This window comes from Nyctibius grandis, chromosome 14, assembly GCF_013368605.1.
Source record: "Nyctibius grandis isolate bNycGra1 chromosome 14, bNycGra1.pri, whole genome shotgun sequence".
NCBI lineage: Eukaryota > Metazoa > Chordata > Aves > Nyctibiiformes > Nyctibiidae > Nyctibius > Nyctibius grandis.
Window position 1 is genome coordinate 2,419,050 of NC_090671.1, and position 16,638 is coordinate 2,435,687.

The 16,638-nt window shown below is 42.8% G+C and overlaps 1 protein-coding gene across 1 annotated transcript in view; it reads right to left on the minus strand.

Annotated features, from left to right (window-relative positions):
• FBXW8 (F-box and WD repeat domain containing 8) overlaps positions 1-16,638 on the minus strand; it is a 53,478-nt gene that overhangs the window by 2,047 nt on the left and 34,793 nt on the right. The window contains exons 8-10 of the mRNA XM_068412592.1: positions 6,010-6,137; positions 2,225-2,398; positions 392-508 (exon numbers count right to left, since the gene is read on the minus strand). Of these exons, the coding sequence (XP_068268693.1) occupies positions 392-508; positions 2,225-2,398; positions 6,010-6,137 (419 nt within the window). The remainder of the gene's footprint in view (positions 1-391; positions 509-2,224; positions 2,399-6,009; positions 6,138-16,638) is intronic.

Below are 16,638 nucleotides of genomic sequence, written 5' to 3' on the forward strand. Positions count from 1 at the left end.
GTTCAATTAGACATGCTAACAGCCATCTGAGATGCAAATGCCAAAACCTGGAGATTAAATATCAGCAGTTTTCCTTTAGGAGGAGATATTATTACTAATATTTAGAGCAAGGAAAGGGCTGCATTCCCTGTCTGGCTTCAGTGGCCTTTACATTCCGCTGCTCAAAAAGAAATGCATTTTTCTTGTGCTCAGAAGTAAACAAAGAGCCAATTCATCAATGGTTTCAAGAGCTTTATCTTTGAACTTTTTTAATTTTATGTTTTAGATGCTATACCTTCTCTATTACTGCTCTGGATCACGACTCAGGTGCTTGGAGTGCCATTTTAAAATATATAATAAAGCAGATCTTCGCAGTGCCAACAATCCTACCCTTCAGAGCTGGCTTACTCACTTGTGGTGCACAGTAAGGTCATCGTCTGTGATGCTGGTGCCTCGGGGAGTTTTCTCATCGGGGATGTTTGCAGTGATGAGGCTATGAGAATTAAACCATACGTGGCGGACTGGATGTCTGAAAAATAACCCACAGCACTGGGTGAGATGCCACCCGCAGTAGACTCCGAAAATCCAAGTGCACTAAAGGAATCGCTCTGGATTGAACAAGAATTCATTTAAATCAACGACCTCTCTACAGCCAGAGGCTGGGAACCTGCACCTTTGGCTCTTCTCCTCCTGTCTGGAGCAGATAAACACAGCTTTTATCCCCATCTAGTGGGCTGTTACCAGAACACACATGGAGGCCAGAAAATGTTTTAGGCCCTTGGCAGCACCCAGGCTGCCTGCTTGCTCTGGTGCTTTACGGACTGCCGCAGCACACTCCTGGGAAGAGCAGGATGCTTCCCAAAATGGACAGGGACACCCCGGACCCCCACACCCCCAAGCACCGAGCTATGGCTGATTTAGAAATACACTACACAGCACAAGCCAGGAGGTCTAATCTTCATTCCTTTTCCTCTCACTGGTGAATAAACAGACCCTGAACCGTTGTAACGGCATTCACTGTTCAAGCAGGAGTAACTTATCTTCTCAGATTAAGATGGCTCATCTCCACGACCCTAACGTGTCTCCTGTCACCTCCCTTAGCTTCTGCCCTTGCCTTCCGTTCATGACCCTAGGCTGCAGGCATGGCTAACACCACACACACCCCTTACCTATGAAGGCCTTTTTGATTGAAGTGATCCCTTCTGATTCCTATACAGATTAAACAGTATTTTAAATGTCTAATCTAATGGTTTCACTTTTAGTACACCCCCAAAGCTCAGATCTGCACTGCCTGCCCTCCTCCTTGGCATGCTCATTAGTGCTGCTCCAGGAGATAATCAATGCAATAGTGTCCTTAATGCATCAGCCACATCACAACAGGCTTTATAATTCACAGGGTCAAAAGAGAAGGAGATACCTGCTATTAATCAATGTCAGCTCCCACTTGAACTTCTCTGACTGTAAATACCTCATCTAGCTCCTCTCTGGGGAAGATGTATTAAAAAAACAAACAGATCAGGATTTATCTGTTCATTTTATTAAGGGTATCACTCAAACTTACAAGGGGCTAAATCCTCGAGGTCTTCATTTGGACAAAGCCAACTCCCTGGGAATTGTGCTTTGATCAGGAAATCATAATTTGGCTGTAGCAACTAACAGTCTTCCGTCAACTCCAGGATACCGATCTCTGCTTGTACTGTCAGTACTGTACTACTTGTGCTTTTAGTACAAACTGGTATTTTAATATTTAAGTGAGTTTAAATACCAGCCTGGCTTTGATCGTTACCGCTAAGGGAACGCGTGAATGAGGTGAACAGAAACACTGATACTGTGTAAGGACAGAGGCAGCCAGAACCAGTCGCTCTGAAGACAACAGCCTGGAGTCCAGCAGTTTAAATGCAAGGTTCAATAAAGTAAATACTGGTTGGGATGGGGCAGGGAGAAGACACTAACTGAACTTCACAGAAGATCCAAGGGAAACAATTTCCATGCTCCCTTACGCTGACTCTTTAATTAATGAGTAAAAAGCCTATGACAGCTAAAGGGCACACACAGAAACAGGCACAAGACTCCAGGTGAGGAGACAATCTGTTCCCAAATCACATGAGAACTAAACAGAACTCTCAGAAGCTTTAGACACAGGCATGTTATCGTTTTGGTCCTGGATCGTCCCATTCCCACATTCCTCCTGTCAGCCAGATCCGATATACAACCTTGCTCTAGGACCCCACGCAGCCAAAATTACCTGGCATGCATCTCCCAGAGCTTGGTGCCCATCCGTTGGTCCCACACGCAGACCAAGCCCTCTTCTCCTCCACTGACGATCTTCCAGTCATCCATCTGGACCGCAGACACTCCTAACTGGTGGGCATAGAGGGAGCACAACGATACGCTTTTGCGGAGATCGAATACCCTGACCCTAAACAAAAGCAAACAAAGAACAGAGATAAAACCAGCTGAGGATCTGCAGCCTGGGGGTTCTGAGAGCACAAGTGCTTTTGGGGTTATGAAAATACATCTAGGGACAGCAGCAGTCCCACAGCCACTACGGGGCCAGAAATCCAACATGGCTGAGACTTTTGCCACTGAATTTTCACCCCGACTTCTATTATCAAAGATTTTTTGAGGCAGACATCTCCCACCACACAGGGCCTCTCTGTCTCTTTACAAGTCCTAGATGATATAAAATGTAAGTGAAATTTGGAGACAGCTCCTCTATCTGTGCCTCGTGAGGCATCAAGTACCATGCTCTGGGCATACTGCTAACACATCCTACCCCTTGTACCTAACCTACGTCCGCTATGGCTGAGGGGTAATATTAGTATGAGGATCAAGAAAAGGACTATTATTACAAAGATTTAGGAAGAGATTAAATGTGTGGCAATTCAAAAGACAAGTCAAGGGAATTATGGGTTTATATGCTTGAGGTAATCACCAATATTGAAACAAAGCTATCCACAAGCACCCAGCAATCTGTATCTTCTGATGTCAAAAACTCGGCTACTGACTGTGTGCAGCTTTTGGGTACAGCTGGTTTTCAGAAACTACTGATCACTCAGACAAGGCATTTTGAAGAGAAACGTACTGAAGGCTCAGCTAGAAGCAGAACTGTAGAAAAAGAGCTTAGAATTTCAACCACTGCAACAAGTCCACAAAACCAGTTAAAGTTAATGGCGTTAAGTTTTAAACTCAGCACATATCACAAAGGAGTATGTTTTTTTGATCCTTATAGATCAAGATTAAGAGATAAAGCAAAGTACATAAGCGAATAAAAAAAATGCAGCAAGTGAAAACAGAAGTAAAGGGTAAATACTGATCTCAGATTTGAAAAGAAGCCAGAGAAAGTTCCTCCCAGCTGATGGCTATCAAGAGTGAACCCATCAGGTACACATTACTTCCACAAAAGGCCAAAACACACTTGTTCCAACACATTAACTGTACTTTATTCCATACCCCTGCTACGATCCTAATGGTGTTGCAAGTCTTTCCTTTTCCTTTCTCAAATGGAGATTGCATCATATGATTTTACAAATAACACATTTCAGCAATTGAAATAAAAGGCAACAGACCAGTCCAAAACTCCAACAGAGCAACATCCATCTGACATGCAAACACGCTGGAACAGAGCGAGGAGCACGCTTTGTGTGGCTCCAGACACCCTCAGGAAAACCCCACCACAACACTTGCTGATGGTGAGAAGGACTTCTTGCCTTCTCCAACTCCAGCAGAGAGAAGCTTTGGCTACATGTTAGAGCTCTGCTTTGGGTAAGCATGGGGTATTTTGGAAGCGTTCACACCCAGCGCTCTCCCTGTCTTACTGCATGTGTTCTGCACAGCAATCAAAGCTTCTTCTCTTTGGTAAGCACAGTTGGAAACGAAGATCTGATTGTGTGCTGGTTATTTCATTAGCAAGAGCCCAGGTTTCAGACAGGTGTCCATTCTGGCACACCCTTGGAAGAATCAGAGACACACTTGAGTTGTCCAGATAGGCTTAAAGAAAAAAAAAAAAAAAAGGCATTTTGCAAATCCAGTGTGATGCTCTAATGCAGACCTGGCACGGCCCTCCATCTCCTGCCTCAACAGCTGGGCTCAGTGGGAGCACATCAGATTTATCAGAGTTCAAGGGAGCTGTAGAAGGTGTTCTCGTGACCAAGCTTTGACTCTCCTGTTAGACTACCTTAGAAGTAAGCTCGCTTGCCTCTAGGAGAGCATGGAATACATGTTTTGATCCAGACTTCCCAGCAACGGTATACACTGGCCTTGCCATATGTCCACTTTCTCAGCACTATTCACTATCTTCAGTTCCACCAAGAAAAACGCTGCTGTTGTGCAATCCATCAGCACATGCTCCCTGTTATCAGATCTCTTGCCAGCGTGAAGCACAGCTAAGTAATCAAATACATCACCAATGCTTCAGGAGTATTTTTTTTGATGGAGAGAGATTTTACAGGCGCTACCAAAAACGTTTCACTTCAACAGGGTGGTCTGTGTTACTTTTCAAAAGCATGGCTTTGAATAAAAGAATAGCATATACCAGTAAAATTGTGAAAGAGCTGTGTTTAATTCCAGCAATACCTTTTCCCACTGGGCAGCAGCAGTTTGAACTCACACGGCAAGGTCCCTATTTACCACACTTGCTCCGTAATAAGGCTATGGAGGTCTAAGCCACGTCCCACCTGTGGACACCCAGCACCTATTAATACCCTTCAGGCAGCACCACATGAGGAACTGACCTCTGAGATACACATGGTCTTGTCTCCTGGATGCCACAACTTATTTGCTGAACTATTGATTCCTGACTTCTTGCTATTTTAGTGACTGCCAACCCCTGAACTCAGCCAATGCTTAAGCTGAAAAACTGAAAAGCTTTCTGGAGGGGAAAGAGCACAGACATTTACTCTAGTATGAAGGGAGTAAATTTCAATCTCACTTAAGGGATATCAACTTTATCTACTCTCCCGTCATTGTGCAAGAGATCAAAATTGAAGGTAGTTTTACTGGGGTGCTTTGGAAAATCAATTACCTGCTTTTAGAGGGGAAAAAACTCCCAAGGATTCAATTACACGTGTCAAACTTTAGATATTTCCTTTACTCTCTTTGCTGAGAAAGTGTGAGGTTAGCTTGTGCTGCCTATTCTCTGAGAGGGAAAAAAAAGCTGTTTGACAAAATAATCATTTTTGCAAGCTGCTGCACTGGCGGGACAGAGGTCTGGGATTTGGCAAAGGGAAGAATCCGCCTTACAATCTGATACCCACCGCCACACCACACCACCACCTGCAGCCTGATGCCCAGTGCAGAAAGGAGGAGGGAAGGAACAGGGAGCCATTAGAGCCTGGCTCCTCGCCATCCCACATCTCCTTTGGTGCACTGGATCAGACCCCACAAATAACTAGCCAAAAAAAGAAAAATCTAAAAATTGGACTCAAAGAGTCTTTTTAAGCACTTTAATCCTTTCGCACTGACTGTTCCCAGCGCGTCCACTCCTGGCACCAGATATTGTGCTGGGAAAATCCTACTCCCCAAGCCAAGGAGTTAAAGAGAAAGCTGCTAATCAGCTAAATAGAAGCTGGAATCTGTTCACATGAAAGCCTCTTTTTTTTTTTTGTCACCTGAGGGACATGACAGTGTTCTGAAATACACTCTTGACATCATTTGGCAGACAGACCCATCTCATCCTACATGATTCATCCCTTAGGTTATTTTTTTAATATCAGAAAGTGAGCTTTTAAATGCCAAACTAATTTTGCGGGTGGTGGTGGGGAAGTGGAAGATATTCCAAGTGGTCTCGCTGGGCTGTACACCAACTGCGTCCACCAAATGGCTTAAAAAGAAAGTCTTCCCATGGAGCTTTCTGAAACAAAGCAAACTGGCAGCCACATCCAACTATTACCTAATATTTTGTTCCTGAAGTTCACGCAGGCTGCATTTGAAACATTAGAGGAGAAACAAATTCTAGCAGGTCCAGATGTAGGACAGCAGGACAGGAAGTAAGCTAATTTGAGATGGGTTACAGCTCTTGGTAGTACCTACCTTCTGTCTTTATTGCCTGTAACAAGCATGTTTGGAGGACTGTTCTGGAGGTTGACACATGTAAAGTCACCCATCGAGTTGCCCATCTTCTTCAGACACTGACTTGTTTCCAGATTGTAAAGAAGAATCTGGCAGAAAGAGAACAAACCACCAGCTAAATGGAACATGAGCATAATAACTACATTGTGCTGTGGCATAAAGTAGAGCAGAGTTATTACCAGAGACATTGCAGGACATGTTTCTCAATATGCTACTACACAACTGAGATACAGATCTATCCCTATTAAGAAGGGCAACACCACCCTCAGGAATAAGGAAGTCAAGTTTCACAATGGAATCATAGAGGGTTTGGGTTGGAAGGGACCTTAAAGCTCATCTAGTTCCATCCTCCCGGCCACAAGCAGGGACACTTTCCACCAGACCAGGTTGCTCCCAGCCCCATCCAACCTGGCCTTGAACACTGCCAGGGAGGGGGCAGCCACAGCTTCTCTGGGCAGCCTGGGCCAGGGTCTCACCACCCTCACAGCAAAGAATTTCTTCCTCAGATCTCATCTCAATCTCCCCTCTTTCAGTTTAAAACCGTTCCCCCTCGTCCCATCACTCCACGCCCTTGTCAAAAGCCCCTCTCCAGCTTTCCTGTAGCCCCTTCAGGTACTGGAAGGTGCTAGAAGGTCTCCCCAGAGCCTTCTCTTCTCCAGGCTGAACAGCCCCAGCTCTCTCAGCCTGTCTCCAGAGCAGAGGGGCTCCAGCCCTCTGAGCATCTCCGTGGCCTCCTCTGGACTCGCTCCAACAGCTCCGTGTCCTTCTTGTGTTGGGTCCCCCACAGCTGGACGCAGCACTGCAGGGGGGTCTCATGAGAGCAGAGTAGAGGGGTAGAATCCCCTCCCTCGACATGCTGGCCATCAAGAAGCAGGGATACAAGGCTGTTGCCAACCAGTATCAGACAGGTATAGCTCTCAGGCAGGCAAAGCAAGCCAGACAGATTTTGTCCAGGTCAAATTTTTAAGGCTTACATGGAAAAGCAAGTAGTTTCTTCATCAATTTTAATATTTGAAATAGTAAAAGCAAACAATCAACATTTAGGAGGTTTAGACAGATGGATTGTGCAAGAAAGATTCAATCAAATACAGCAAAGATGGAAGAGCAGAACCGAACGCTGACTCAGCACCAACAGGCCCTGCTGAGAGCTTTGGTACCGACCACACAGCAGAAACAGATGAACAGAAATATTACATCTGAAGGGGCAGTTCAGATGGGAAAGGAATAAAAACAATTCTGATCTTAAGCAACATCCAAGACGATTCGACCAGAGGCTGGAAGAGAGGTACGAGTTGTTTCCCCATCTGTTCACCCTCCTCTCTTCTGCACAGCAATAGTTTAATCACATTCACTGTCTTTCCTGTGGGGCCAGATGAGATTTATCTAGTTGGGCCTTTCAATTTAGGAGAGCAAGTATTTTTAGAAACAGAAAAATACACTGAACAAAGCCCAGTGGAGCTCAGCACAGTACCTGCTCTTACATAATTTCATAAACATTATTAAATTTCCTGGTGATGCTCCTTCAATTTAAAGGCAACCTATGACCATGAAAAGAGTAACGGTAGTTAAAACATCAGAAAAAAACCTTATGGCTTCCATGGCAACATCAGCATGGCTATGGCAACGTCCCATCAATATTCTTAATGTCTACTTTTCTGATTATATCCACATGCAGCTCAATAAATAGCACACTAGCTGTACACATTATTTCAACATTTGCCAGACCAGTGATAGTGATGCTGACTGGCCTTTTCCTTCCTATCTGGGCAATTTCAGTAAGCAACTGAAAGGTCAAATTAAGGGGATCATTTTGTGATGGATGCCTCTAGGCAACAAGAGTGGAGCTTTAAAAATCTCTAGGTATACTGCAAAGAAAGGCGGAGAATTTGCAGGTTTCCTCCACCTGCCATTTCTCTAAAGAGCAAACATGGTTTTATTCAGGCTTATTATCAGCTCCCTGCTAGAATCAACACATTCATACACGACTTCCTCAGTTGTTTATAATATTTATAATCTCCCAACTAGTTCCCTTTCCCAGCCTTGTCTTTGTGAAGCTATCTGCCTCAAATACAGTCTTTAGCATGTAGTTTTTCAGCCTTAAGACTTAAAAAAACCAAAGCAATTTTACTCAGGCTCTGTAAAGCGAGGAAGACTCTACCTTTGCAGGGAGACTTAGGACACCAAGGTTGCTAAAAAATGAATTTAAAGTTCTGTACCTATGAAAAAGTTGCTACAAACTGCATGAAAATGTTAGTCTTCGAGGTAAAGACCAATTTAGAGCCTGTTCTCACTTGCAGCACAGCTTCCAACAGCTCACTAACCAAACCCAGAGATAATGACATTCTGGCAAAGGTACTTCGCACAGTTTTCAATGCGAAAGAAATTAATATCTGTGCCTGGGAAACTAATTTCTCCTTGAAAAGTTTTGAACAAAAGACAAAGTCAATAAACTGCTGAATTCAACTTATGACCAATAAACCATCGGGTCAAGAGCAACATATTCCAGCTCCCAGCTGAGGCCCTGAACCAGCCCTTCCCAGCTGTACGTTAAAGCTCTGGAGAGGAGGGGGCCAAACGCCACTTTCTCAGAAGTCCCCTGGGGCTAATAGTTAAAGTGAACATCCATAAACTATTAATTTATCTAAATGACCATAGCTCCCATCTATCCTATAAACATACGATACGTACTTGAAAATTCAGTTATGGCCATGGAAGATTATAATGAAAAATTGCTTCCATACACCATTTAAAGATTCCCCTGTTTTACATCGGAGCAAATATTACATGTTCTCCTGCTTGCAGTCTCAATTTTAGACCTATGGCAATCCTCACATGTAGCAGCACCAGCCAAAAAAATTATTTTATATTATATATAATATATATATTATCCTCACATAACTTGTAGATGGCCACAAATTTAAAGTGTTTGCATCTCAGAAAGAGAATCTGTAAAAAAATAAAGGTTCAGATCCACAAAACTGGAAGAAAAGCTTTTTTCTTATCATCTTCTCCTTCTCCCTCCAATTCCTTCTCTTCTCACATCAGTCTCCATTCTTGGGTTGTTTTTGTTTTTAAATCTCATAATGCACATGTGTATTTCTAGCCAATTAGCCCTACCAGTGGAAGAAGGATTCTCTTTGTGATTTACAGTATCCAGCTTTTACCCATCTTTAAATTCAGCTTCTGTCTTGAGCAATTTTATGGTCTGCAAATGAATTGCAAGATCTTATCCTGACAAATGGATAGGTAAAGAATTAAAAAGAACCCAGAACGCTTTTTAAAGTCTGAATAATAATGTCTTGAAGACAGGGGTTTTAAAAGCATGCTGATGACAATTATGAAGTTGCTAGAATACTTGTGATGAGCTCTCCTATAATATCCCAAGGCAACAAGGATTTTCTTTACAAAGGCCAAGGAGAAAGAATGAAAACACCTGGTCAACAGGGACTTGAAATAAGGGCCTGTATGTTAAAGGGCAGATAAAGCATAAGATCTTTCGGAGGTTTATAATCCTATAATGCACACTGCAAAGGGATTACCCTTTTAAAGATATTTATAATCCTATAATGGACACCCAAGACCAGTGACCTAATAGGTACCGAGCCGAAGGTAAGTGAACCAAGAGCATTTGGGTGTGAAATGAAGTGCCCTGGGATAACACACTAACGAGCATCCCTTCCCCCAGGGGGACTGCGGGGACACAAGGGAGGAAAAGCATTAAATACTCTGTGCAGATGCATCAGGATCTAACGCACAAAATAAAAAGTGTTACCTATTAACACTGTTCAAATGAAAAAGTCTAAAGTTATTGGACAAGAGCCAAGCAATCTCCCAGAATGCTTAATAATTCAACAAGCCAGAAATAGCCAGAGTACCTTTACCATTATGTTTAGTTAAAGACCACAGAGATTAGAAAACACATTATCCATCTCCGAGGCGATTCTTTCCATGTTACAAGTCCCTTAACGACCTTTACCATCTCTCCCTCTCTCTCTCTCTTTTAATAAGGCTGAGCAAATGGGACTTCATTTTATCCGATTGCCACAGACTAGTGGTATTAATTATTCATGCTCATACTCTCTCTTTTGTTAAGGCAGTGCATTAGACTGATTTCCCCTCTTTACCGGGCGAGTTGGGCAAATCTCAACCTGTGGCCACCGTTCTCAGACAGATGCGCCGAGAAACTGGCAAATTCACGAGACCAGGCAGAGGAAGAAAGGAAAAGTTACTGTACTTCACAGAACTGCAGAGCAGTGGGTATGGGGAACTCTCTTTAAATGCTGTCCAAGAACTCAAGAAAGAGGACGAAATGAATTCACAAAGAATTAAAGTCTCTGTAGCCAGAATGTTGAAGCTGTGAGCTTTGTTACATCTTGCAGCTAAGTGAGGTCAAGCGTGGCGATGTACTCTGGTTGAGATACTTCCAAGAAAAACCAAGGAACTGAAGGAAATGCTGTTGATGGAACTCTTCCATGTGTGTCCAATACCCCAGCAGGTGTTTTGGGATCCTGCGTTGTTGGAGATGTCTTTTTTGGATGGAACATTAAAACAACAAATCCCCAAGCACTTGTTATCAAAGAGCCTGTGGTACTTTCAACAAGAGCAGGGGTGTTCAACCCACTGTCCTGGCTGGAAGCCAGCAGACAACTGCTTTGTGAAATAGCTGGTTTCCCTCTGCAATCGCGTTCTGCTTCTTGTCACAGGTTACCACATCACACAGCTAGTAAAAACCGAGCTGTCACTCAGAATTGGGCGAAGCATTCTGTATATACAGTATATTTAGTTCTTCAGATGAAGTATTGACGGGAGTATCATAAATATTAGCAAAAAGTATACTGTAAAACCACACTCAAAACCTACATCCTTTTCCTTACTAACACACAGGATACACTGAAGAACCACTTTCTCAGAGAGAACCGTCTAGGATAGAGGTTTCTAACTGTCATTTTAAGAGACAGAGGATCAAAAGGGAAAAAAAAAAAATACGAGTTGCTTAAAGATGCAGAGGAACAAGCAGCAAGATTGGGAACAAAATTTGCATTTATTTTCAGATTATGTTTCTCCCTCTTTCCTTCTGCCTATCCCTCTGCCAGCTAGGAAAAACATTGCCTGAATACAGACATATATTGCCAACAAAAGAAAGGGTCGTGAAATTTCAAGTCCACCATGAATAAAAAGGGATCTGGTTTTTGCTCAGGCCAAACCCATTCAATTCAAAAGGTATCAACAAAAGCGATAAGGCTTTTCATACGCATTTGCGGTAGAAGTCATCAAGTTAAGTACAACATATGGTACACACTGCTGCAAGTTTGAATTTTATTTCTAAAGGGATGCGGAAAAAAAATATTTTCAAAGTTTACAAGCCTCAGGGGCACAGTTTCCCAGTGCAAATGTATTGAATTGCCTACTGTAAATATGGCACATAACACTGCAACAACAACAAAAAAATTTTACTATTAACAAATGCAAGGCCAGCATATTGATACTTGTACACAGAGATAAGTGTTCTGGCTCCATAAATTTAAAGATGAGCTAAGATTTAAAAGGAGCAGCCGAGGGAGACAGACAGATAATCAGAGAGAAAGAAAAAGAGTAAATCACACACAAAACAGCCAGTAAAAAAAAAAATAAAAAAAGCAGTTAATATACATGAATAATGGATGTTTGATTTAAAAGCAGTTTACTCCAATATGATGTAATTTTTGACAAACAGCCAGAGAGACTATTTTGCAAGTTCTTGCCAGATATAAGTCATTGTGTAAAGCTGGTAACACAACCGTTTCTCCGAGCATGTGGAAAATTGACTTTCATGCCATCCTAAAGGTGACTTTACGCTGGCAAACGAGAACTCGTCTTTCGCATGCGCTGAGCTGCACCAAGCAGCCTCCAGCAATGCTTAAACACCCACGCAAAAATGAGTCAAAAGAGCTTGCAGCAAATCCAGCAGCAAAAAAGAAGCCGGCCATACACACTACCCGCTCCTCCAAACACCTGCATTTGTCATAGAAGTTGCACATAAAGCTAAAGACAAGCGTAGTTTGGTTTTTTTTAAGTTTTTATTTGACTGGAGTCAAAAAGTAAGACTCCAAGCTGGTAGCAAGAAGCAGAGCCAAGCATTGTGCAGGCAGGCAGCGTGCAAGCTTCAGCAGCACCCTTGTGCCAACGCACCTGCAGCCCTTGTTGTTCCAGCACTGGTCAGTGCCCGAGGCCGGGCTGCCAACCCGGGGCTCTGCCAGCCACGATGCGGTTGTGGTGTGGACAGATGTCTGCTAGGACCTGCAAGGAGGTCACCAGGCTCATCTGACTTGTGGCTGAAGGCTGATGTAAGAGTTCAGGTACCCGGAGATGAAAGGATATTATGTTTACCCGCCGAACCACCCACCCACTAAAAACAACAAGCCCTAGCCCAGAAACAAACTTTCCCTAACCGAAGGATAGGGGAGGTAAAAGGAAAGCAAGGTAATGCTTAAAAACAGAACAAATTCTCTTGGTTTCATGGATTATTACCTTGAATACTCACAGCACATCCTAGCAGCTATGTTTTCAAAACCTTACCTAAGCAGCTGTGCCAATTTTGAGGTATTCACATTAATGTACAAATAGGAAATAAAAAGCAGAATGTCATTAACATTAGCCAATACAAAAAGGATTTTTTTTTTATTTTTAAACTTGCAAAATTATTTTTGGTCATTTACAAACACAGAAAAACCAAGATGGATGATTGTTACTTTTCAGCAAGAGAGGGGTTAATCAGTACATCATGTAAAATTTAGGCAAGGAAAACTGGTCTCTGGTGGACTGTGCTTCTTGCCCAACTTATAAAAGTTACACAGTTCAGATCCTCAGAAAGAGTTCTGTCTCTCCTACATGGTACCAAAGAGTTTATAAAGATTAAGGTATTTAAAACACCTTTCAACTTCAAAGATCTGCTAACGCTCTACAGTCCTACAGCTCCCCAAAGGAAAATGTTTGGGCGAGTCCCGTATGTTCAAATGCAGTCATCGGTAAGACCTGCCCTTCTACTGGTATGAAAACAAGAGCTCATAAAGATCAATTTATGGAAAACTGGACTATTTACAAGGGCCACAGTGGTTAACAAAACTGAAAAAACACCACATTTTTAAAATAAGAAAAATCAAGAGCAAAAAATTTGACATCTTTGGAACTCCACAAGAACTGGAGAAATTATGACACCAGAAAAGACAATGTGAGCTTACCAGTTTAAGAAGAGGAGGATTTTAAAGTAAGGTGTAAGAAAGATGTGATGGCTTATATAAAGCAGGTATGACCTAAATACATCATCCAAGAGAGTCTGTAGAGTATGAAATTCAATTGAAAGGATTACTTAATTTTTTTTTTCAGTTAATATTAGTTCATAACATCCATTTCAAGTGGTTAATTCTACTGGATACACTCACATGAGCAAGCAGTTGAAGACCTCTGTGGAAACACTAAATACAGGAGCAAAACTAGGCAGTATTTCAATTGCTGATGAGAAGAGACAGGTGATGCTGAACATCATTCATCAAGTACAAGCCAATCGCCAGCTCAAAACAGATGAAAAAGCAACAGCATAACGAACAACTCCCAAGACATCTGATCTCAACACATCCAGCCTTCTGTTTCTAAGCTGAAGGCTCCAAAAGCATGACTGTCCTCCCTTCACTCCTCTCTTCCCCATCTACCTGTTCTGAAAGAAGGTTCAAGTTTATGCACAAAGCAACCAAAAACACAGACACGCTCTGAACTGTGCCTTATGACACACGCAACAAAGAAGAGTTCTTCAGCTGCATTAGTTTAAAATAAAATTCTCTTGCATACTATACGAAGTTTCTTTGGTGGAAAAAAACCCCAAATCCTCCAATTTTGATTATCTTCTATCACCAAGAACTGTTGAATTTGTTAAAAAATTTCAACTAAATTTTAAATACAGGAGAAAGTTGGGTTTGTTTTTTTTTCCTTCTCCAAGAGAATAAAGCACCTATAAATTTCATAGAAATAATCCAGAAGCAACAGAGAGCTCACCTGAAGCTACAGTTGGAGAACAGACGTAGCTGACAGCAGACAGTCCGTTCAGGGAAGCTTATAAATATACCAACTATGAGAAAAGCTTGTCAGATCCTACAATCAGTGAGATAATTGCATCAGACATCAGATGATGTTAATCCTGGCAAGCCATAGCACTACCTGTTTAAGAGGTTTATATCCTGACATGAAGAGGACCAAAGCTGGCTCTAGTTTCAGTCTGTGGGTGTCTGTATAGTTAGAAAATAATTTTACATACAATGCTCAAAACCAAAATTCAAATGTGAATGCCAAGAGGCTGTGATGCTGCTGCAGTGTCAAGACCACGGGTCTCCAAACTGTGTGACACAAGGTAGTATTCGCCAGACACCATCCCTCAAGGCATGTCCACTGGATGTGATGAGCACAACTTCAGGTCGAAAGGGAAAGCCAGGGTTCAGGTCTTCCCTTGTGGTTTGTTATCTGGTCTATATTATTAGCCACATATGAGCCTAGAAGGGAACATGGATCTCAGTATTTCAAGAATTTGGTATTTAAGGAAAATAGGACATTCCACATTGAATTAATACAGCTGAAATAGCCCTAATTAATTACAGCTGAAATAAAACAGAGAGCTCCAGGAGCACTAAACAGACCAACTTTCAAAAAATAGCATCATACTTGGGTTGTCTGATGCTTAATGAAGTAAAAGTTGAACTTCTCACAGATGAAGCGTTTATATTCTCCCCTCTCTCCGGCACGGATGTCTGTCATCTAACAGTAGGCAAGTCTATGCCACAGATTTGATGTTTTTCTCCTCTCCAACATAAAAGTTCCTACAAAATTTATGCCTCAGATCTCTACTCTGCCGTCAAATTTGGTTAAAATTAGACAATGATTAAAAGAGAGAGAGGGAAAAAAAGATGGTTTCCCTAACTATATTTTTATCAGAAAGCAGGTTACTAGGCAGTAGCATCAGGATTGTGAGCTTACACTAAAGAAAAAAAAATATATCCCTCAGGAAAAACAAAGAAAACCCCAAACTGAGAAGCAAACACAGCTTTCCCACTACAGCAACACAGCCAGCAGCAAACAGGGCTGGAATTCTTCACCATTACGTTTCTGAGACCAAAAGCTCTCCTAAAGACAGATTGTCAACTTGCGACCAGCGTAATCAGCCAATGCGAAGTCCCTTCACGTCTGCGCGAGGTAATTATCATAATAGACATTAGTAATTAATTTCCGGCGTGATGTCAGCTGGTGCGGCGATGCCAGGCGAGCGTCCTTGTCAAACACACCCCAGCCGTCTGGACGACTTCGGTCCCATCTCCCTGATTAGGATGCGCGCTGATGCGCTGCTTAATACAACCTGCCATCAAACGCCAAATACTTCAGAGCTAAAGCAGGAAATATGTCCAGCTTTAGAGTGACGCTCGGGGGCCTAAGGAGATTTCTCTATTCCTTTACGAGGCACAAAGGTGATCACCAACGTAATGCCCCTGAATGAGGCAATTTTACCTTCTAACCTCCCACCTCTGTAGGGAAAAGAACTGGATTAGGACAGCAAAGGAATTAATAAAGACAGCATGGCCTCGCAGCATCTCTCAACCCTAGAGGTATTTACGGTGGCCTCAGCATTTCCCTAGGGAACGTGAATTTTAAGGGGAAATTAGATGCAGCTGGAGACATTTATTCCTGACACAGAGGTAGTCCTAAATAAAGCCTTCCTGTTCTAGTTGCCAAAGAAAACGCTGTGTTTGTACACTACAGACCACAGCTCCTTTCATCTGGTTGCTCGCCTCCTGCTTCTTTCTCCACCTGCCTGAAGCACTCTCCTTCCCTCTTTGCTGACAGCCCATCACATGCCTGAAGTATAACCACAAAAAAAATTGAATGAAATTAAGGAATTGGAAAGCTAGGCAAGATGCAGGAAAGGGACAGAAACTCTTCTCAAGGCATCTGGAAACAGGTCTTTCCACAGCCTGGTCCCTGCCCTGGAGTGGGGCTGTGTCCAGGAGCAGGCTGCTGCCATCAGCTACGTGAGATCTCAGGTAGGATTCTGAGCCCCCCTCCCCCTAAAATACAGTTATTTACGCTACCTATTTGGGTCTGCAAGCCCAAAATAGCCCCTCCTGGAAACAGAGAAGTTTGAGAAGAGCTGCATTAGAAGCATGCCGCAGCCATGAGTCTTCAGCAGGGCTACAAAACCAGCCTGGTTTTGATCTACCCTGCCACTGCTAAGATGTGCTGATGAAAGAAGCAGACTGTGTCACAGGGGGCTTCAAACCTATGATTATAATTTAGCTTCCTTTAATACAACAGTCACACCATCCTCACCAAATTGGAAGCAACTTAGTTCAAATACTCACGTGCACGAAAAAAAGCAGCATCCTCCTAAGGCTGCACAGTCACGTGTACAGGGCTTGACATGCTGCTCAGGATGCCCTCATCAGAAAGGCTGAGGGATGTTTTGGCTTTTTAGGGTGGGGCTGTTTATTGGGGTTTTTAGTTTTTTCGGGTTTTTTTTTTTTGAGAGGAGTTCCCCCTAGAGGGCCCCTGACACAGCATATGGCTGAATGAGCTGGG